The sequence below is a fragment of the Brienomyrus brachyistius genome, chromosome 23 (genome assembly GCF_023856365.1).
Source record: "Brienomyrus brachyistius isolate T26 chromosome 23, BBRACH_0.4, whole genome shotgun sequence".
NCBI lineage: Eukaryota > Metazoa > Chordata > Actinopteri > Osteoglossiformes > Mormyridae > Brienomyrus > Brienomyrus brachyistius.
The window spans coordinates 2,906,150-2,930,506 of NC_064555.1; the positions used below are offsets into that span (position 1 = coordinate 2,906,150).

Here is a 24,357-nt window from a genome sequence, read left to right on the forward strand (position 1 = left end):
TTTCATCCAAAGCAACATACCATAGAGGAAAGGTTAGACTCTCTGTAGGGTCTCTTTCAATTATGATGATGTATATGACTATATATACAGGCTAACACAGTGTTTGCATTTGTTGGGATCCTTCCTGGGGTGGGTGAGGTCACCCTGAACGTCCTTACACTCTGCAATCATCACCGAGCAGAACATCCAACCAACCATGTCGCTCAACACACTTGGCAAAAAACAAGCACAGCGCTACGCTACACAATATTTTTATTCTTTTAAAATACGCATTTGTTACCATAGAATGTCATTAAGATAAGGTGCTTAGTAGGAGCGGATTTGGCTCATCGGACGCATGAAGGTACTCCGTTTGTGCCGGCTTTGGCACGGAGTGGGCAGACCCCCGGGAGAAGACCCGAACCCGCGCTCGCTCTACAGGACGGACGTCTCGGAGAAGGCCGAGGCGTGAAGCAGGCCCGCGCAGCTCATGCAGATGAGGGCGCCGGTGACCTCCCTCCACTCGCGCGTGATGGGGCTCCTCATCCTGTCCAAGGCCAGCTGCAAGTCCTGGATCTTCTCCCTCTGGCGGTCACCTTGGCACCGGCCCCATGGATACAGGAAGTCGTAGGCGGGCTTCCACGTCGCCTTGGTTACCAGGAAGAGGAGGAGCATAGACAAGCAGGTGGGAGGTGACCAATGGCTAACGTGTCATCGACCTCAGAAGCGTGAAGGTTGACGAAATAAGAACGACAAGAACCTGGCGAGAGTGACTGCCGCTACGCCCAGTCAATGACGTCACCTATACTTCCTCCATAATAGAGACTCTACAATTACCATGCAGTTTCGGTCGGTTTGAATAAACCCTTTGTTTGATTCAATGAAACTAAATCACCCCAATTGCTCATATAACTATCTGGCGACCACCCATCCTGGGCCGACTCAGTTTCAAAAGCTTTCTGAATAGATCTGGCGTCAGCCGAAAGACAAATGAGCCAAGAGAAGAGCTTAAAGAAAGCAGCAGGAACACGCGGGACTTTGTAAAAGCACATGCCGACTACTTGATGCGGCCAGACAAAAGCCTTACTGCCAGGCCTCGCGTCCCACTGCCATGCAACTGGAGCACTGCATTTAAATTCTGCTTGCATTACACTGGCATTGCTGCGGGCAAGAGAGTCGCCGGAAGGTCCCTTTCTGCCGCGTGCTGACCTGGGATCAGCCGGCGCAGCTGATATGCTCCTTAGTCCTGTTTCGCTTAACGCTTCTTGCAGCCGGTCACACCGCAAATTAAAAAGGACAGCACTTCCTGCGGGGGCCTCTCGTGTCGATTCTTAATTTGCACAAGGCTGTTGGTTTTGGCACCAGTGGACTAGCCTTCAACAGCAGCTAAACTGCACACGATACACAATCATTGTGTCGTCGAGGGGAACCGGCGATGTGTAGGAGGAGGCCTGGATCCAGGATGTTTGGTGGTATTGTGGATAAAGCCTTGACTTGTTAACCGGCGGGTCGAGAGTTCAATTCCTAGAGTATACCCCACCATTAAAGGTATCACATAGCTTCTGTAAATATCTGCCTGCCTTGTGTGGGGAGAAATCTATGTGAAAATTGAATACAAACATCTACTACACTAAAAAATTGTTTAAGTACTAGACTTGCTACTCAAATGTCTGGGGTGGATTCTTTGAATCTTATTTTAAATGTATATATTTTAAAGAGTCTCTATGTATTACATATCTATTTTGAGACTCGTCTGTGTCTTTATATTGTTAGTAATTTTATCCCAGTTTTACAAATAAAAAAACACTAATTAAAAGACACCGAGTACAGGATGTTCCTGCTCTGTGCTGTCTGGGATAAGTACCTGGATAAGGGCATGAAAAATAAAATTTAAAAATAAATGTCTAAAAATGGACTATTAAATATGATTAAAATATGCTCCTGACAAATTAGAACCTTCTGGAATATCTTATTATATTACATACTGTATTTTTAGTACGGCCTGCTAGATTTTAACACTAAAATTGTAGATACTGTTCAATTCCCGCAGCATTTTTTTCCACCGAGTGCAAAATCAAATTTTATGGCGGCCTGGCAGAGGGAGCGATACTCGTCGCCGCGGCTCTCTGACACAGCAAAGGCCCAGCGATCCGCTTGCACAGCAGCTTAGCGCGATCTCACTTTAATGCCCGTCTTCATTGCCAGCACAAGCTATATCTGTTACTGTCCCCAGCTTCCTCGGCCTGAAGCAGAGCAGGCAGTAATTAAAAATCTACCAACGCTCCACTTTCTATCCCTGTACACTGTCTGAAAGAAGAACGGCACTATTCTCATACCATGTTTCGCAATGTAGTCTTTATGATTTAACGTAAGTGAAAGGAAAGAAAACGTGGCTTGTCAAGAGAATTGCATTAAAAATGTATGGGTTAGCACTTTAGCGTAAGCCTATAGTGTCACTGTTTTCATTTGCCATGCCCAACCCTGCTGTACTGTACCCTCCAGTACAGACAAGTAGGCAGCCTTTGTGTGGTATAAGCTTATTGCTTCTCTGTTTAAGCTCAACACGTCAGATGTGCCGTGAGCAAGCACACCTGACAGCCGACTCCTCTTCTCTTGCTCCATTGGGGGGTCTCGTAGACGGAGAGCTGAGTGCCGGACAGCTTGGCCAAATGTACCTCCAGCTCCCTCCATCTCCCTCCCAGCTGCACCGCCGTCGACAGTATCACCGCGTTATGGGCGAGCCGGGACACCACACCGCAGCAGCCGACTTTCAAAAGGCCCTGGGGGAAGCAAACGAATATTTCAGACCTGCAGATATACACAGAAGAGCGTTTGCCTCTTGTTGGCTTTCGTTTGTCGCCATTCGTCTTGGGACAGAGAATCTGAACATAAGAACATTTCTGCCCTTACAACAGCCAGCTCGTGAAGAAACTTCTTCCCAATCGTCTCTTCGTGGCAGTCCTCCTTCAGCCTGTCCAGGACGCAGGTCATCCTTTCCGTCTCAGATTTGGCCCCACGCCCCTGGACCATATCTTCCAGGCTTCGGCTTGAGTACCCCAGGGCGATGCCCAAGGCCCTCCAGCTGGGTGCGCACTCCATAACCAGTGACTGCACAGCTGAGTACATGTAAGTCAGCTTCCGGAACGGTGCAGCCACATTGTCCAGGAGCATCTGAGTGGTGACCTCTGCCCCGGAAAAGTCGATCACCTGCTCCCTGGTGATGATTTTGACATTCTTGCAGTGTACCAGGCCGACCCGCCCACGGAGGAGGCCTATGTACCACTCCTTCACCTTCAGCAGGCCCACCGACCTCACTGTCTCGCCACAGAGGATAGCCATGGTGTCGCCCTTGAAGTAGTCTAGAAGATACTCCACCCGTGGCTGCCTGATGACCGACTTGAGGGCCACACCGTAGTGTGGCGGCGTCACCGGCTCATTCCGGAATGCACAGAGCTGCGGCGTGGCTTCCTCCAAGATAATGGGAGGCTTCATGCTCTCCTGGTGCTTCCCCCACTTTCGGGGAGCAACCTTTGGCGACGTCACATGGAATTCAGCCAATGGGAGGCCAGCCGGATCTTTCACATAGATGCTCACCTTGAAGGGCACCATCTGCCCGGAGCCAGACTTGGATACTGAGAATGGAAAGCGAACCACTTGGCCCAAACTCAAATGAGTCTGGTTCACCCTCTTGACCCTCTCTGTAGATACCACCTCGAACCTCGAATTCATGACCGCCGGTATGATCAGCAGATCCTTTAGACCCTTTGGGTTGAACTGGTGCTTTCCCCAGAGCTGTAGCACTAGGGGTGGCATGCTTGCATTGCTCTGCTTGATGTTGGAAAATGGAAGCTTCAGAGGAGTTTGACACTGGCAGGAAACCACACAGACGATCTTGAAGGACGGATGTATGTGCTTGGGTCCATAAATGCCAATAGTGAGGGTTCTCTCAATAAAGTCCCACACAGATGTAGCTGGAGGCTGGACCGCAGCAGCCTGTATGGCTGCAATCAGATACAGTCGCGGCTTCAATTCAGTAAGCTTCACCTGTAAGGTGTTCCTGTACAAGTAGAAGCTTCTTATCTTCTGAAAAGGGCCTTCTTTGTGTGTGCTGACCAAGCACACAAACTCCGCCATGACCTGACTGATGGGGTCACACTTGACCTCACCAGATACCTTCATCTCCAGTGAAATGCCTCCCTTCGCACCAACGTTACTGAGGCTCACCTCCAGGAGAGGAGTTACAGCGGTCGAGAGGTCACCGTTAAGTCCTGGTGGTGGATCAAAAATGGCTTTCAGTGCAACCTCCTGAAGCTCGCCAGGACTGACATGACTTTCCGGGATGTGGGCGCTGATGTCGGATTCAGGCAGATACACGGATCCACCTGCGTGGCTGAACCTGCAGATGATCTGAGTGTCGGTGGCTTGAGTCTGGGCCCAGCCGGGACTTCGCCTCATCGTGCCGAGATCCAAGCATGACCTTGTCAACTGTCTGTGGCTCAGCCATGCCATTTTGTAGGCGTCCATGTCGTTCTTCAACAATTCAAAATCCGGATTAAGGAACCGACTATAGGAGTTGCTCCAACTTGCCTTCTCGTTGTGGTATTCCTTCCTTGGAAAGGTACCTGGCATGTGAAAAGACTTGCTCCACAACCTAGGTGAGCATCCCTTTGCAATCCCCAACATGGAACCCCAACGAAAGCTGAGACTGGTGTCATTAGAAGATGTGCTGAAGATATCGTCATCATGATCACGGGATGCAGCCAAGACGTCTTCTTTCCGAGTGGGCAAGATGATTGGCGGACTGCTTCCTTGTACACCAGCATGCCTCATATCATTCAAAAATGGGTTCGAACAAGACACCTCCCTCCAGAATGGGTTTGTTGATTGGGAGCTTGTCCGCCGGATGTCATTGCGTAGGGTTGGCCAATCAGATTGATTTGCCTCCTGAGTCAGACTGTAAATCCCTGTGAAATGAAAATGGATATTTTACCCAACATTGCAGAGAATGCAGGAAGCTCTACAATAAAATCTACCATAAGAGACCCTAACAGGCTGGATCTCCTGGATTTTTCTAAACCTCAGATCTTAATTGCTTTATTGAATGAATTAATTGAACTGTAAATTACATAGGCTGGTGATACAGGTGTAAATCAGTGTCCCATTAAAACACATTCTGCTGACCCATTAGGAACAGAGAGATTTCCACATTCTGCAAAGGGAAAGTGTCTACGTGTCTGTGGCTGGTTCATATATACACCTTTTTACAATGCGTGGGTGAGCAGAGGAAGTATCATTTCAAATCATCAAAGAGATGGAAAGAACAGTTATCTCACAGTTTATCTAAATTGAAGACCACAGACACACTGGCACGACACCCTACATATAGGCTGGTAAGTTAATTTAGTTAGAAAAATACCTAGATTTAGCTATCAAAAAAATAATCAGTTGCATATACATCGAATGGGAAAATTTAATAAACAGGTCTGGCTTCAGATCCTGGTCCATGTGAGGTTTGCACAGTCGTTCCTTGATTCTGTGGGTTTCTTAAAGCTATTCTGTTCAATTAACAAACATGCATTTTGGTGGATGGATGTCTCCAAGTTACCCACCGTCTTTGATTGGGTGGGTGTGCCCTGTGATGGACTGGCATCCTGTCTGGGGAATTCCCTGCGTTGTAGACTAAGGACGAAGACTGGCTGATGTGATAGGGCTTGTTACTCTATGTTGTTGGTATAAGTCTTATTTTGTGTGAGAGGTTCTGAGATCAAATCCCGGTTGAGTCCTATTTGTGGGCAGATGTGTGACTTTGCTGTTTGGGTCTCGTGTCAGTGTTTGGCAGAGAGGTTTCACCTTTGGGATCTTGAGCAAGAATCTGAACTTCCATGGACTATCTGATCCTCACTTGTATGTTCCTTTGGACAAAAGCATCTGCTAAATAATATATAAATGGATGGATCGAACTACCAGTGCTGATATTGCTTTTTCTCCGAGACCTGCCCTCCTCGACGTCAATCAGGGATCCCTCGGATCTGCTCCGGGCAAGACTTCCGGTCGCCATCCCTGTCAGACCTGGAAACAAGCGTCAAGCATCAAACACAGCTGTGAGGAGCCTATCAGACGTATCTGAAGTCAAGAGCAGCTATGATTTCACAGGCAAACTGGGTTGAAACTAGCAATGTCTATATTGGCTGAAATCCTTGTCTAGCTTTTTTCTCCAACCTTGTGATTCATTTACTACAACCACTTAGGCAGTACAGGCTGGGGCTGAGTCTATAGCCTCAGGACACAGGATAGGGATGGGATGGGATGACATGACCCACAGAATATGGTGCATTAATACAAATATTTACAAAACATGTTATTATACAGGAAGAATTTGATATGTTTCTTCACATAAAGAGCTGAGACGTCTGCTGAATAGGCCACTGTGTTCTGTCAAGCTCTGTAACCTACTTTCATCTTTAGTCAAAAACGTTCCACAACAGACAATGTGGGAGGGGGGAATGTAACCAAGCAGCCTTTGCCAATAATTACCCAGTTGTGCCAGACACAACGACCTGGTCTTGAGAACAGAAATGGCAAACCACCGCACGCACAGATTACACAGATGATAACGTCAGGCTTTCAAGCTTTGGTCGCATCGGCGTCAGAGTCCATGCTCTACTACTAAGAATTGAGGCAGAAATAAGTAGCAAGTAAACTTGGCCTGTGGAAATCACACCCACACAGAAACCTACAGGTGAGTCAAATGAAAAAGAATTAAAGGGCACTTGAAGTCATATCTGAGAGCAGGGTACAGTACTGCAAAGAGGACCCCCCATGCAGATTGAATCATCACGGAACAACGGTCGTTTGCAAAGAGAAACCACATTGGATCGGTGTACTGCTGTCCTCCCACAGGACTGAGAAAGTGCCATATTTAGGGCCCTTCCACTCAGAGCAGCCAAATAACAAGGTCTGCCCTCCTGCAAACAAACAAACCATTCGTTACGGTGCTTCTGTCCCTGTGGACTGAACTGCCATTACTGCTGAATACAGCTGCGTGTAAAATAAGTACCAGTCATGCAAGTAAAAGTAGACAAGGCACATTTCAAACGATGCATTTCATGTGTAGCAGCGACGTTTAATCGCAATATTTTAACATTAAGACATTTCAAGGTGAGTAAATGTGCACTTGCAATAATGTGTTTTCAGCTAACACTCCTGCTTTCCGGTTACATCGTTTACTTTAATAGATTTTGTTTATTTGCTTCCTGGATGTTTTTAGACATTTATTTTTATTCTCGGCATTTTTTTTTTAAATGTGTTACTTGTTTTTTAAATACATAATTGTGTCGTGTTTTTGTTTCCGCTTTGCGGTGTTGTTCAGTCTGGACATGCATTCATGTCAGTAGGTTTTGTTTGTAGAAATGTAGAGGAGTTAGCCTGACCTTTACACTGATATATCCATTCATCCATCAGTCTATTGATCAGCTGCTTATATTGGTCAGGGTTGGGCAGGGGTATTGAAACCTTTCGTTATTGATATTTTTAGATATTTTTTTTACCCACTTTGCCAATTTATCAAACGTTTATATGGATTTTCAAGTTCCCTCCCATGATACAAAACAGGTGAAATGGTGACTCTACATTGATTGTGTGTGTGTGTGTGTGTGTGTGTGTGTGTGTGTGAGTGTGTGTGTGTGTGTTTGTGTGTGTGTGTGAGTGTGTGTGTGTGTGTGTGTGTGTGTGTATATGCATCGTTACAGGTTTGTCATGGTATAACTCCAATGATTAATAATATTTTAAAATAGGAACAAGAACAGCCCATGAGATTATATGGATTCATTGTGGGACGGCCAAGGTATTTTCGCTACACACCAATTTATACATTTTCCTCTGGCCACATTCCTGAACAGAAAGGTTCTCTAAGAAAAAAGTAATGTCTTTTGTAAGGTGTTACAGACAGACTGATATAAAATATATCTGCTGAATACGAAGTATTACCCCAAAGAGCAGGTCTGATAAATGACCTGACTAGAACCAAAACTCTACCCTCTCTCTTTTTTCCATATATACATTTTATTTACAAAATAAGGAGGTTGTTAACCATACTGATGTAATGCCTTCACTGACCACTTACTGGTGCAAAAGAAATTTTCATTGGTTTACCATCAATGTTCATCAGCTGTGCTGATTGTAAGAATCTAGCTTTCAGAGAGCAATAGCTGCTCACGGGGCTTATAAACTATGGGATTAATCGTCAGGAAAGATCAGCATGTATTGCAAATGCTAAGACTAAACACCAAAGAGTGACCTTCTTTCTTACCCTGAGCTTGTTGTTTACAGGAACATCTGAAATTTAGAAAACAAAGCATATAAGACGACTTCTTGTGTTATTCTTCTCAGTCTGGTTTTCTCCTAAATAATGAGATTAGATTTAGACTGTTGAGAAATTATAATCTAGATGCAGCAACCAGCTGCAAGGAAGCAGTTACAGAGTAGTTGTTAGTACAGGGATGAGTGTGTACATTACAAGTGACGTGACACCTCAACACACAAAAAAACTTTAAAATTTTAGTTACCCCCTGTAACTGCTGACTATGAACTACTAAGTAACCAATACATTTTTGACAATGATGTCGATCATAATTTAGCACCGTACCATTACACAGGTGGTCAAATGATTTCAGAAATGCCAAGGTAAGTATTGCCAGGCTCATAATTCATAAAGCAGCGGCCTGATCAATTAATAACCAGCATAGACAGTTACAGCATATGTAGTGACATGATCCAGGTTTGATAAATAAAGATATTACGGTTTCTATCCCTTTATTTCCATTACATCTACAAGCAAGGCCGAGCTCGGCATAAGCGGCCCCATCGAAACATTATCGAGGTCTGACCCTTGCTGATGGTAAGGCTCTGATTAAATTCAAACCGTTTGTAACATATATGACAGATGGAATAACAATCGCGCTATACTGTAAATAATCTAACAACTAGCCCGTATTGGTTATATATACGCAAGCAGTGCTAAAAAGATTAATTGATTTATATAAAGAAAGCTGTGGTCAAGAAATTGAGGGAAATAACTCTGGCAATGAAAACGCTTATAATATATCACATTAGTAATATATAGTTAGTTACGCGTAACAATACCACTCGGATGTTTTTTTTTTTACATTACAAAATGACGCTACATATTCATTACGCGAAAGATTGGTAAAGTTGGTAAAACGGCTCTCAGGTACAACCCAAATTACTTCTCCACGTGGCTTCGTAGGAATGAGTGGGCGAGTGGAGAACACAAAACGGCGTTCGCATTAATGTGGAAAAATTATTAGTGAAATTAAATTTCAGAATACATATAATCTATTTTTGACATTTTGCAAGTGTGGAAAAAAATGCAATGAACTCAAATAAGGAACGTGGTTTTATGCCTTGTCGTTGTCGTAAACTCCATCATATTTCATAAACCATTTTATAATTTATGAAGTTAGTCTACTGTTCATAAATTTCATAATACATTTATACTATTTAGTTATACAGAGCATTTCATTTTACACATACATATACAGCATTACCCAGAGGGATACATCAGCTCAGGCGATATAGCATTTCGGCAAATTATGAAGAAAAATACACATCTTAAGTAAACAAATTCTTACATGAACATTTCAAAGAGGAATCAAACTCACCATCTCAGACTGGATTTCAAGAAATTGTAATCAATAAATTCTATATGGATTCTACATAAATTCTATGAACTACGTGATTTATAAGCGCATTCAATTAAGCACTTATTGCTGACATATAAAAGACCTGCTAATTTAGTTATAATTACTAAGCAGTTCCATATATTATACACCTTAGAGAAGAATAATCTAATTCCAGCTTTGCTTACGTTGTATAGCTAGCTCTCTGGGAACAATAGTTCTATCGTTGGAAAATGTGCGTTATGAATGATAATACAACACAGCGCACAGGACTACAATACCCATGATGCCGTGCTATATTTACGTGTTCACCTGAATGAGTGAAGATTTTAGCGGTTTAGAGTTTGTACGTACTTAATATTGTAAAACTATTTTTTTAACGTATGACCTTTGTTTAAAATTGTTTAAAAACATGGTTTCATCCGTACCCGAAATGATACTCCTGCATACGAATTGTATGCCCTCTGAAGCGTGGTCATTAATGAAACCCAATTTTAGGACATGTAGTGGCTTTAATGACATTCATCACTCGTTAATCATTTACGATGAGCTTTAATAGTGAAAGTGAAACTTAAGGTATAAGAGAAACACGCACGGTTTAAAGAAGCAGCGTCAATGTACGAATTTCCTCTCATTCACCTGTGTATGTTACATTTCAAATGAATGACACTTAGCACCACCGTCAGCGTCGCAGTAACAATAATGCTTCTACACAACTGTTTCCGTCAGCATCCATTTGCGTCGGATGTCGCATCAACACTTTCTTTCACCTTCCCAAACACTGGACTTTGGAATGAAACATGTCACGGAAACCAGGCCACCAATAAAGGCCTCCCATTGTTTGGGATATTATGTAACAGTGCGCTGGGACAACAGTTACCAGCATCGATGGGCTAAACTTTTTTTTTGCGTTTCGGCTGAGGACTTTCAAGAGAGTTTCATGGCGTCCTCTGATAGCTTTTGTTTTTTTTGTAGCCCTGCTCCCTGTTCGAGGAAATTCCCTAAAACTCCACAGCTGGACTGCATGACGCTGTTCTTTGAATGTGATTTTAAAAAAATCATCTGAGCGCAGAGAATTTGCTTATACAACATCGAGCCATCAGAGACTTGCATCAAGGCTCGCTGCTCACACAGGAGAATAGCTGATCGTTCTGCAAAAAAAATAAAATAAAAGTCGTTTCCGTTGATACAACCTTTTCTGGAAAGAAATTAAGGAACCCGAAGAGAACGTCCTAAATCCACACGCCCACAGACAGCTGTGGCTTGGAAGGGCAATGAGCCAACACACTTAGAATAACTGATTTCTCACATTGTTTTAATCTGAAAACACTTTTGGTCTTTCCACGTGTTTAATTTTGAAGTGTTTAACTCATGCATGTGTGCTATTACTTGACAAGTGAGTATCTTAGGCTTGTGGATGTCCTGCCGATCAGGGCTTGATTGACCATTGGAGGGCAGTGCTTGGCAGTTGATAAATACCACTTCACATCCAAATGTCATGGAGTGGAAGTAAATTCCATGTTTCTACATATATGGTTATATGGATGCCATCATTGACTCCTTAAAAGACCCCCCCACGTGAATCAGATAAGCTTTTGCGGTCCAGGGGATACACCTGCATGAATAACCTCTCTCTGTGTCCTTGTGGATTCATTTGTAATAGAAACTGAAACCTTCCTGCTTCTTAGGTACATTAAATCAGTAAGGCGCCTCCCTGCTCTCTGTTGCAGTAGAGGAAACCAAATGTATCTTTTGAACAGTTCGTAAATTATGAACTGCATTCTGATCCTGGATAAAAAAAAAAAGCAGTTTATTTTATTTAAGAGTTTTTGGTTAAAAGTTTACCAAACCCGGGCGTTCAGAGGGCTTAAAGATTTACCCAATTCTTTAGGAATATTACTGGATTATTGCGGAAATTCTTTGGGAATACGACAAGTATTCATGTGATAGAGATTTTACTTCTAAATAATTTATTACACAACAGTCAAACTTTCTATTCCACCCAAAGCGCCTTGTCATGACTTATATATAAATGGGGTATTTTATTACAAGTAATAGAGTTTAACTACAATGTAATGAAAAGCAATATTGTACAAGTACAAGAAACTAAGTAGGAGTCATATTACTCAGTGACCATCTTCAAACTGAAAACTGTATCATATCATTGTTGATGTTCTGGGTGTTTTCGCGAGTGGGGCTGCAAATACCTCACAAGGGGGGGAGGGCGGTTCACCCAAAGCAGGCAAACATGTGAAGCGGTCAGCGCTGCAGATTTGTCTTTGAAGGGATGTAGGGGTGAAGAACAAGGGCTGGTTTGTGGGCGCAGAGCTGGTGACGTAACGAGCACGGCTGCGCGGGGCTGTCATTTCGGCTAACCGCCCTCCTGTACGAATGACGCTGCCACAGGGATTTACCATGTGAACGCTCCCCCGTGGTAAATTTGCACCGTCATTTAACTTCTTCATTTATTTGTTTTAACTTAAATCCCCACAGATTTCTGGAAGTCCATTCATGCGTTTCCTGACCCTGTGGCCATCTTTGCTTATGACGTGTCATCCCCCGTTACGCTTCATGATTATCTTGCGGATTGAGTTGATTAAAGTGGAAGTCGCATCTGGAAATGTTCCTGAAACGAAGGCCCTGGCTCGGGACGGCGAAGCCCCGTGTCTCTGCAGATGCAGTGTGGTAGAGTTTTGCGCAAGGAATTCAGGAAGTCGTTGTCTTGTATATTCGTTACCAGGATGGTTCTGGCATAAAGGGACATTACATAATGCTAATTAATACAAACAACTACAGCCTTTTTTGTATGTTTTAAGAAGCAGGTGTTTATTTAAAATTCAGTCTGTAATGCTGCCTATTTGTAATGTATGTATTTTTAAAAACAAAAATTTCCTCTAGGCCTACATCATAAGCACTAAGATACATGTAATCCTTTATATGGGGGGGGGGGGGTGTTGTGTTATCATCTTGCAATCCACTATTATTATTCTTTTTCTGAAGCGAATCTACAGTAACCAAATTAAACAGGACTACATGCCAATTTAACAGGAACCTTATTATCCAACCTACATCTAAGCATCTAAGTCACATCAAACAAGACTATAATGAAAACTTAAAAAGGGTCCCCAGTTTTTCTCCACCCCCCCCCCCCATGCTCCACATTCAAAATAAAAGCACCAGTTTCAAAATAAAAGTCTGAAAACTCGTGTTACAAATACACACCTACATATACGTGTGTGTATGTATATATAACCAGGTTACATTTTAATGTGTAAACTACACTTCATTGGTGGTTTTCATGTTACTCTCGTTATAGCTCGCTAAACTGAGAACATTTATCTGGTTTTTAGATTACTGGGTGTTGCTAGACTGGATTAGCCACGCATACTTGTACCTGCGGAACTGGTATTGACCAGTTAATTGAGTTAGTTATGCTTACTAGTGTCAGTGGAAATCTGTTAATAACAGATTTTGTAGATTAGGCATGCTAACTTTTTACCACAATGTTTGCGTAAGACTTGGGAGTGAGGAGTGGGCGAGGACAGCAACACTTCACAAAAATATCGTAAGTACGTACCGGAGTCAATATCAAAGTAAATGTGAAAAGAGGGGGTGTCAGATAAACATCCAGGAGGCTCATGGACATGGACAGGGGGGTTGAAAAATATCTGACATGACAGGATGCAGTGCACATGTCCTGCAGTTAAACAGATGATCTGGAGGGTAGTTTCAAAAACTGCTTTACTGCTATTAGATAACAATTAATTATCTTCATAAGATTAAAAATTCAAAGTGTCGGAAAGAAGAACATCGGCGTGAAAGACTCCTTTGTGCCTGCAAAGCTTGGTATTTACCACTGGATCAGACTGGAGAGGAATTCATAACCATGATTATATGGAGAGTCACTTGTCTGACTCGTACTCAAAAATCCATGGCTTTGGTACTTTTAGGTACCTAGAAAAGATGTTAGGAAAAACCCCTGGTACATTCTTACAGATGCAATAGTCATAATTTATCAAAAAAGAAAAATCTAAATCATCTGATATCTTCTATATGGTGGTGTGTAAACAGGAACCGTCAACCTGTCTGCACACGTTCGTGCTGATGGCAAAATGATTTGACTGAGAGAAAGAAAGTGTGTAGGTCATGTTTTTATAGGCCAAAATTGCATCTAAATCTCAGAATTTGCAGTGTTGTTGACTGATGTGTGCAAGACCCATGAATGATTTGGCAGAGCAGCTTTTTTGGTTGCAAATGTCTGCATTACCTTGCGGCTCTTGTCTTCGTGGAAACGGGTAATGGCAATTTTGATTGCTAATTTTCAATTTTGATTGCTAATTTACTTTCTACTTTCATTTTTTTAAGTCTCGCATGCTTTTGTCTGAGGAACTGGAATTGATTGATTTGATAACTGATTTTGTAGCTTAGTCACGCTAACGCATGTCAGCAGGAGTGGGAATAATCGCTTGCAGCTGGGGTGTCCCTTTAAAGAGGAAGTTTGCGAGGAATCTGTGTGCTCAACTGCCTGTATCACAAAGCCAGATTTGTTACTTAACCGGATAACTTGTCGGATTTAAGGTGGTCTGAGCTAAATATAAGTGAATGAAGGTAAAGTCCATTTAAACGGGGGCGTTTTAAATACAACGAGCTATCTGGCTTAGTGAGGAATCGTGCTTTGTGATACAAGCCCCAGGTGTTTTTACACACGGTGGGGCAAATACATCACTGTGTCAGAGAGGCGGTGTGGGAGGGCTTCTGCGAGAAGCTGAGATTTCATGTGTCAACACCAGTTAAACTGCCGAACCCATCTGCCCTCGGCTGCTTCATCGCTGTTCGGCACAAGCTCAGTTCCCTTGTGTCTCAGTGAATTTCGACTGCAATGTATTACTCTCCACATGAGCAAAATGAAAAATACTATGTTTGTCCAGCCATCATTGAACACAGAAAGCACCGAGCTGTATGTTACGATTAAGGAAATAAGACTTCAGTGGCTAGAACTAGACACAAATGAACACATGGTGAGCAATGAGGTGTTTTGATTGTATTTCTTGTTGATTTTCACATTGAGGGGGTTTCACAATATCACAAGTTTAATATATGACATTTATAAAGGGGAACTTAGCCAATTTTAGCCATGCAAGTAATGGTACAAACCTGGGGAAGAATTGTAGGAAAGATTTAATGACTAAAAGTGCGTCTGATCTACATAGCATGAAGCTCACACAGTCTCTTTGAATTTTCTCTTTTTGACTCAGTATTTTCTCTTTCCGGAAGAACAGGACTCTGACCTTTCAAGCAAGCCCTGAGTTAAAAAAAAAAAAATAATAATGAAAAAGTTACAAAAAGTAATTTCCCCTCATGCATGACATTCGTTTCCATCTAATGGAAAATCTGGTTCTTTGATATCATATTTCGTAAGAAGGCTGAAGAACGGCATTTTAATTTGCAGTTGAACTTGCGGGTAGCTTCCAGATATTACTATTTTGTCTATTTGTTGAGTGATGTTCTATAGTGCAGTGAATCGTTCAATAATATAAAATCTTATAGCTATACCTTGTATTCCTCTTTTCTTGGGCTCACTGTCGGGGCGCAGACCCCTATTAAAGAGCAGCGGATGCTTGAATGCATTCAGAGTGAACATCGGTCTTAGGGTGCAAAGGTCATCACACAAGAGAAAGTGCACGGTACAGGAATGTCCGTAAAATACACAGAGCAGCTGAATCCCTGCCAGCTGTCTCAGAATGTGGCCTGTATACTAAGTATTTTAACACATAAATCACAAAAATTAAGCCCAATCATTTTCTTGCACTAAGTGCAGTGCATTTTCCTATGCTAAGGTACTAAGCACTTCACATAAACTCATGTCTTCATGTGCTTGCTATGGCTGAAATACAAAATTGATTTTAAAAAAGGATGTTCTATGACGTTCTATGTTCTACGCTATCGGGATATAATGCCACTTTAAGTGTTTTGTAGATTTTAAGTACCACCTTAAGTGATAGTGTAGAGTGGTCTCTTAATGCCACATGCTATGGTAAATATCTCTTATTCTGGAATCCAGGAATTGATAAGTTGGCTTTAAAATCATACGGAATTTAAATTGGTTGGTAATTGCTCTTCCCAAATTGCAAGTGTCAATATGTGTATTCATTTCACATGTTGCACAACAGAAACTCTGCATCTAAATAAGCAGTATTCAAAAACAATATGAAATTCCAGTTCTCAGTCTCCTGAATTTATGCATCTAGCTTTCATGACCATAAATGCACTGCCAAGTTCTGCAGCTGTTCAGCTAATGAACAGCTGTGTATTTATTTCAATGAGTTTAAAACAAATGTTGCTTTTAGTTCACTGATCTTTGCCTGCATTAAACTGCACTGTTAAAAACAATTGGATTCCAAAACTGTTGTCCTCTACTTTTGAAACATTCTGATTCTATTGTACTATGCTTATATGATTCAGGGCTTCAAAATGCTCCCTTTGTGTTCCACATCAGCCCATTCTTTGCTAGGGTTAAGCTTTGTAGGGAATTCCCACATCGCCTGGCTTTGATTGACTGTATTCTTGGGAGTGAACACAGGCCGTCAAAGGGCCCCATGACCCGGGTCGCAGTGCCTTACGTTCTTTTAGTCCATTGTATGTCCCACAGGTCTGCAAAGGCATCCGAAGGGACTATGAGGCACATTTTGAGCCCCCCTCCCCACCAGTGCAGGCACCCATTCAGATTTCTTTGTGTCAGGACTTGGGAGAAGCAAAGCAACACCCCCCAAACCTCAAGACTCTGCTCACCTCCCAAACTGATGACCAAACCCAGTCTGAGAAAGCCACAGTGCATGTGCATTTCGAAGTAGGTGGGGCTTAAAGCGGCCAATCAGAAAGATGAGTCATATTCTTAGAGGGGAGTGCGTTTTCTTAAGGCACACTGATTCCTCTTTCTAGGAATACCGGCATGCAAATCACACACACTATTCCAAGTTAAATGCATTAATACTGACTTGAAACTGGGTAAAGTCACACATTAGGAAGTGGTCAGAACTCCCTAGACGTTACATCATTTAGTAAATGTATTAGGAAGCAGCATAATACCACCAGGTTTCAGAAGTAAATCAGTTGCTATTGGAAAGGTTAGAAACATAGATGTGATAGATATGAACGCTGTCCTTGCAAAGTGACTGTGAACCAGACAGAATACCCATAATGTACTGGAATTCCCAAAGAATGAGGTAACTACTGACACTTTGCTGTGACATTAAGTGTAAAATACCTCCCCCGGTTTGCTGTAGACATATGGGGGGTCACCCAATTACAGAGTCAAGAATAAAAAGGGCTCTGATTACCAAATAGTAGCAAACTAATATAATCTGAATTTTTTTCCCGCCTACTCAGTCCTGTGGGCAGCATCGTTGCCATGGCGCTGACTCATTCAGTAGTACGGGATAAAAGCGGGCGTGAATCCGCTTTCAAATTCAAAAGCCGGTCTCAGAAATAATCACTAACACCAGGTACAATGTGTACATGCACATTTGTTCAATGCGGGATTGGGGCTCCGATGTCTGTCTCGTAGATGTATATCCGTGCTGCGATCGGCGCACAATGACGGACTACACCTGCAGGCTTGGCGTAAATGCGGGGCGCGGAGGGAGAGAGACGGTGGCGCTTCTAGTTTCCACTTTTCTACGCGAACTGTTATTATGTTTGGACAAAAGGAAAAAAAGAAAACAGGCGAACCTCGTCGGATTGCCGTGTTAATCTGATTTGGGGATTGTGAAAGCGGGACAGGATTAGGTTTTTTCCTTCTTTCTTTCTTTTTTCCCTTTAGGTAAATGCAGAAACGGGTCACGATGCGGTGCCGTGCGGTCGCGCCTGCCTTTCGTGGGAGAGTGGCCGGCCAGGTCGCCCTCTTTGCCGCGGAGATCCCGCAGTGACATCCGAAACTCCCTGGCATGAGTTTCTCCCGTCCCTGATGCTGCTATGACTTCCTGGCTGCGCAGATACTGTAACCTCATTCTGCATCGGCTGCTGCTCGCTGTGTTAGCCTGTGTCGCGATACAAACCTCGCATTCGGGTGAGTTACGCCGTGTCATTTCAGCCTGCGATGTTTTTAATCCTCTCGGCCGCTTTCCGTAATATGTCTAACAGCGCAACATTTTATTGTCGGCTGCCCGCCTCGTACTGCGCGATCCACTGCAGCTGCGAACATTTACTTGCCGTTTGATTATATCATACACACTGATGTGACCTATTATTATAATCCATACGTCCCGAACATCCTGCGTGCCATTTTTGGGTTAGAAATGACACACGAGTGATGTGCAATTTGCATCTTCAATTAGGGTAAAAAATGTATCACGAAAGCCTAACTTTATAAATAAATTTCGTCTCCGTCCTTATTACAGTGCATCGCCGGTGTTTTGGGTTTTGTTATCCTGCACATTCGCAGTTCTGTGTAACGATGTTAAGTATTAGGCTATAAATTCCCGGCGATATTTACCGGCGAATCCTGTCCGTGTTTGGTACATTATTCCAGTGTTATTTCCAAGGATTCCCCTTTCTGTTGACTTTTCATCATCCTTCGCTTGCGGAAAGACTCCCTGCTGCCCTGATTAATAACATGTCCTGCTCTGTTTCCCAGATGAAAACATTTGTTCTTTGCCTGGGGTATTATCCTGTAATGAGTGCCTGAGCCGTGGACCTCAGTGCGCTTGGTGCTTCCAGCAGGTACGTTTCTGCAGTGATATTATCACGTGGATCGTTATTATGATTACTGGGCTCGCTGTAATGAAAGTCCATTTCCACTATGGGGAAATTTATGTCCTTTAGTTTTACCGATATCTTTTATGTAGGGCCTAATTTAGTTTTATGTCCTATTTGCCCTCTGTCGCTTTAATCGGACTTGCACGCGGACACATTCTGAAAGGCTTGCAAAAAAAAGTGAATTACGCTGAAGTGCAGGACTTCGCGTCTAATTAGGGGGCTTTCTGAAAGGGGTATTAAATTAGCGGCTGTGGGGACGACAGCGAGACGAAAACACCGTTTGCTCAAGCGGTTTCTGGGGGCTCTCTGCTAATGACATGTTGCTACATTGTATGTCAAGAATAGCAAGCAGAGAAATCATCTAAATGAAAACCCAGAATAGGTACTTTCCCAGATTGTGACATATACAGGTCCGTTCTGGAGTAGGGCAATTAATACCAAATGCACACACATGTGAAATAATTGAAGCGCCCTATTTATAAAGTTGTTGTGGTTGTTAAGTGGTTGTCTGTTCCCCTCTCAGAAAATCCCTTCAGCCAAAACTCTGGGCCAGTGTTTAGGGTTTTTTATATATATATATAGCAGTTTTCAGTTCGGTACTGAACTAATTTCACATTCTTTAAAAAGCAGCATCTGGCTCGAGACTCAAATGGGTCTGTCTCTCAGGGTTTTTTAGACGGCCTGCCCAGGGCACAGCGATGCAACACGCTTCTAAACTTGCAGAAGAAAGGCTGCGCTGTCGAGTTTGTGGAGCAGGCCGCTGTCACGCTCAAGGTGAACGCCACGCCTCCCGGCAGCCAGGTGGCACCGCGAGATGTCACTGTCCAGCTGCGGCCAGGTATGCCTGCCTGTCACCTTCTGGGACCCTGGGAGTGGCCTGGTGTTGTGTCTTGCTTGCTTACCACCTCCGTGCCCTTGAGGAACGTACAGGAATCTTTTAGGGCTGAAAGCAAAACCACGTCTATTGGCAGCAGAAGACATGCATGGACTTTGAAAGGAACGATTCTAGGATTTGGCCCTAAGGTGGTTCGCCTGGGCTGCTCAGTCCGCTTGGTAACATAAGCCCAGGGTGCCAACTTCTGAAGGGGCACCGACTTGCCAGCCAATTTCACTTTGCGTCAGACAGGGGGCACCGGCAGTGATGCTGGTCTAGGCTGCCACATTGGTAGGACCAGTACTGGGGTCCACCATGATTAATTTCCCAGGTTTCTTGATGTTTAAATTAGCTGAATGCGGAGGGGGTGGGGTGTTCCACTAAAAAAATTACACGAAATGTATACGTGAATATGGGAGAAAGACACTAGATGGATTCCTGCAAATAATTTTTCAGGCAGATTGACACCCCCCCCCCCCCCAGATTATGGTCTACAGTCACCTATGGACTTGGTTACTGAAGACAAACTATACAAAAATGTGACCGATCACCCACAAAATGAGTCTTAAGTCTCACTGGTGGAATTACACCCATAACACTCATTTTGTGGTGATGGGTCACAAATGTCAAACATTATATGTAATTATAGCACCACATTTTTAGCTAGGCTGCATTTTTAACATTAGTCTGCTTTTGCTTCTTCCGTAGAAGTAGTTAGTCATAACCCCCCTGAGTGTGTGTTGGTGCATGATGGGAGCCGGGGTCGTGCGTGTCCCCGCAGGTGCCGAGGTCAGCGTCACGGTGGAGGTGAAGCAGCTGGAGCTGTACCCTGTGGACATGTACTACCTGGTGGACGTCTCTGCGTCCATGCAGGCGAACCTGGCCAGTCTGGAGACGGTGGGCACCGCGCTGTTCCACAGGATGAGGGACCATTCCAGCGACTTCAGGGTGGGCTTTGGCTCCTTCGTGGACAAGCCCGTCTCGCCCTACATCAACGTTCACCCCTCGAAAGTTCAGCAACCCTTGCATGTAGGTCCTCCATCCGTGCATCTGATGTCATTCATCTCAACATCACAAGTGGCTTTCTGAAAGCGAGAGCCGCCTGTTAATAGGTTCACTAATAAATAACAAACATCCATCCATCCATCTTCTGAAACCACATGTCCTACGCAGGGTCACAGGGGGTCCACAGCCTATGGGCACAGAAGAAGGGGCATCCCAGGGTGGGGCACCAACCCATTGCAGGACACACTCACGCATGCACAATTATTTGGCAGCTCCATTACTGTTTTTGGACCTGGGGGGGTCGAGATGGGAGTACCCAAAGGAAACCCCACGATGACAGAAGTAGAGCATGCAAGCTCCACCCATGGAGCCGTGGTTGAGACTTAAACCCAGGTCCTGGAGGTGTGAGGTGCCCAGCCGGTGCACCACCATGCTGCCCATAATAAACGTTTATTCACTATTTGTTTTGAACACTTTCTATTCACTATTTGGAGGATAGCAGACCAGAGTGGCTCAGTGGCTTAAAATGTGGTCCAATGGCTGTGAAGTGGACTGCTTTCATCCCCAGATCTTGCACTCGGATCTTCGCTTGCATTTCCCCTTGCTCTTAGCTATTTGGTTGATGTGAATTGCCCGCTGTGTGTGTAATTTACCCAGGCTGTCCCTGCTGTGCCGCCTAAGACAGGCTTTGGGCTCACGGTGACCCTGTGCAAGATAAGCAAATATGGAGAATGGACAGGACTGAATAGTGATACTTACCATCCCTTCTGGAGAGTTTCCCTAATCATCTATCCCATCTTGATCTCCATGAGACACACAGACACATGCAGCTCTGGAAAATATTAAGAGACCACTGTACAGTTTTTAAATGCAGCTTTAATCCTGGTTTTGCTGGCAGGAAGTGGCACATGGCGACAGGCTCAGTCCAGGCTCAGAGTTTCTAAGACAGCAGTGAACAAGATCAAGGTTAAGCAAGTCGCTGGCAATAGCCAAACGTAGAAGGGCAGAAGCAACATTCTAATGCCAGATGACCGTCTACTTATCCGGCAGTGACCTTCAAAAGGAATGGGAAGCATTAAGCGGTGTGAAGTGCACTGATAGGGCAGTTCGTAATGGGCTCGAGAAGCAGGACTGAAGGCCCATAAAGCGAGGAAGAAGCTCGTCATCAGTGAGAAGCAGGAAAGAGCCAAGCTGCAGTTTGCAAAAAAACTTATATTTTACACAGATGCGCACCCATAAATTGAAAAATAAGTGAAACAGAAAATTTTGCTGTGGTCTCTTAATTTTTTCCAGAGCTGTTTGCAGGTGAGAGCAAGCTTGGGGGGGGGGGTCACCGCACAGGGTCAGCCGGAATGTAGCTCCCCTGGAACTGGAGGTGAAGGGCCTTGATCAGAGGCCCAGTGGTAGCCTCAGTCTGCATGCGCTGGGATTTGAACTGACGAGCTTCTGATCACGAGTCCTAACCATGTAGCGTTTGTGGAGACGGGTGATGCTTCTGCCACATAGCTGATGTGTCTGTTTAAACTTTTATTTGAAGTAAATGTCTGGGGCCGAGATTGACCCCACTAATCCGGATGGCCGCTCCCTTGCCTCCGCAGCGACTTCAAGCTGCAGTGCCGACCCACGCACGGATTCATGCACATGCTCGCCATGACGGATAACACCAACGGAGTTCACACGCATCACCCACCAGCAGAACATCTCAGGAAACATGGACACGCCGGAGGGCGGCTTCGATGCCATGCTGCAGGCCGCCGTATGCCAGGTGGGTCCCGTACGTGTGGCTGCCATCCGCTTCCGAAAAATTACTTTGATTGCCAGCTGAAAAGGGACGAAAAAAGCCTAATAGGTTGCATTAACCCATCCCAGACCTTTAATGAAAGCTGATCTAGGGCAGCATCTATAAATGACGTGCTAATTGCACTGACATCAATAATAAAGAGAATGTTCGCTTTGAAAATGTGGTTTTGAAATGGCAGGTGTTCAAGTATATTTTTTGAGTAGACAAGCATTTATTTATATCTGTGCACATATACCATATGCTGTTTTCTACATAAAGCCAAGAAATCGTTACCTCTTTATAGGATACTCGGATTCAGAAGCATGGATTAAACCAGGTTTTAACATTATTAGTGTCGCTGAAGTTTCAGTTGTAAAGTTGAAGATTATCGCTGAAGTCTATTCTTGCCGTCTATATAGACTGAATTTTTGTTAGAATGTTCCGTCTCCCGTCCAGGCCTGCAGGTTTCCTAATGGCTTGTTCATTGTTGTAACGTTTGAGTCCATCCACCTTCCTGCCGGTCATCTGCTTCATCTTGTAAGCATTAAAGGTTAGATATTCTAATTAAAGTAAAATAAGATAAATTTTAATTACATTGACAATACTCCCTTTGGGGCCCACCGGACACTACTCAATACTTTTGGTACAACTCATGCTTTCAAGCTAGCTAATTAATCTTTATGTACGCTTAATTGTCCCACGATATACGACAATTTAGCAAGTTGTTTTATGGGGCAGATTTATGAATCTCTGCTGCATCCCAAGTCATAATTTTAAATGATTTTCTGGAATCCACCCCCCCACCCCCAATGCATTAATTTAAGCGCTATGACTCAGAATTGCGTTGGAGTATGAAAATAATCACTATGGGGACTGACAGTATAAATCAGAGTCCAAAGAAGAAGCCTGGAGAACAGGGGGGTGGGGGGGAGGGGGGGGTCAGAGGCCCAGGTGTGAAGGGATTCTGGGGGGGTGGTAAAACTGTGAACCGAAAGCAGAAAAACAGATCTTGTTAGGTAACAGATTTCTATGAATGAAGCTGAATTCCTTGCACTTTGTTTGATTTTCGCATCCAAGGCCATACTGATGTCTCAGGGTGAGAATGTGGGAGTCGACAGGAGAGTAGGATGAAATGTCCCGTTTTTGCCCCGTAGATGTATGCGAGGGCCTTTTCGCTGTTCTGCCCCTGAACCTCCTGCCTACATAATTAAAAATGACGCATATTTTAACAGAAGAATGTGGGATCGGTTTTGAATTTTGAGAGTTTAACATCTCCCATGGGGCCTGGCTGGAGAAATGAAATGGTTTGGGGATTGATTGAGGCACCGCATTTCTGGTCGTAAATCACGCGTGAAAAGTCAGGCTGAAAGGTCCTGTGATTTTAATGGCGCTGTGTTTAATTCCGGTCCGCTCTCTGGGCCACGTTTACGTTATTCATCCATGATTCACCTCAGAGGTGATCAAAGGGACTAGGAAAGGAGCATCCTGAGCAGTGTCACTGAACAGCCAGGAGAAAAGGGGAAATAACACAACGTGAGAAGGAATGAAATCCAGGAATACCATGTTTAGTAAATTCTGCAAAGAATGGGCATAGTGTACGTTGGCTAGTCTGCATGTATAGGGCACTTCTCACCCTTTAGAGTGTTATAAACTTAGTTTGACCAGAACAGGATCACCAGTGAGTCTGGGGAAAAAAAGGTTATGACATTTTGAGATACAGAAGAGTGCTCAAGTGGAAAGGTTTAGACTCAGTGCTGGGATGACAGGGAGATTTGACGTTAGGGTTCAACAGAAGTTCCGTAACTGATAGCAGTGACATGGGGGAGCTGGGGAAGGTCCCGTGTGTGATAGACGTGTGGTGTTTGTGGGGAGAGTCGGCCCAGAGGCAGGTAGGGTGGGCATGGAAATGAATGTCACATTCGAGTTCTGTTTCCTGGTGCACTTTTCGCTAGGTGGTTCACCTTTAGTCCCTGTTTTTCTGGAAGGTTCCCCTCCGGCGACCGCTTTTTCCAGAGCCACACACACCTCCCCTATGCAAAGCCGTTCGTCATCTGGTCGTGCGACACCCCCCCAAGGGACTGGCAATGGAAATCCCGGGTGGGAAGTTTCTGTTTTCCGTAAGCGAGTTCAAGGTCTGCCAGCGTGCTCCGGAATAATTTTCACCTCCTCGGGGGCGGCGGATGTGCAGTGTCCCCAGCACTCCTGACGGGGGGCCAGCTGTACGTGTTTGTTTTTCTGCATGACTGCTGTGAAGGAGATGAGTGAAA

At 44.1% G+C, this 24,357-nt stretch overlaps 2 protein-coding genes across 2 annotated transcripts in view; one reads left to right on the forward strand and one right to left on the reverse strand.

Moving 5' to 3' along the window:
• LOC125719221 (metastasis-associated in colon cancer protein 1-like) lies at positions 1 to 18,315 on the reverse strand. Its single transcript, XM_048993798.1, has 5 exons — positions 18,169 to 18,315; positions 5,944 to 6,048; positions 2,890 to 4,943; positions 2,571 to 2,759; positions 1 to 627 (listed from the first exon to the last, which is right to left on the reverse strand). Exons 1-5 carry the CDS (start codon positions 18,194 to 18,196, stop codon positions 415 to 417), a joined length of 2,589 nt encoding a protein of 862 aa, XP_048849755.1. The 5' UTR covers positions 18,197 to 18,315; the 3' UTR covers positions 1 to 414.
• The window catches only part of itgb8 (integrin, beta 8), a 21,019-nt gene continuing 8,059 nt past the window's right edge, over positions 11,398 to 24,357 (forward strand). The window contains 6 exon segments of the mRNA XM_048993799.1: positions 11,398 to 17,742; positions 18,310 to 18,395; positions 19,098 to 19,269; positions 20,087 to 20,329; positions 21,905 to 21,975; positions 21,977 to 22,075. Coding sequence (XP_048849756.1) covers positions 17,649 to 17,742; positions 18,310 to 18,395; positions 19,098 to 19,269; positions 20,087 to 20,329; positions 21,905 to 21,975; positions 21,977 to 22,075 — 765 coding nt within the window. The 5' untranslated portion in view covers positions 11,398 to 17,648.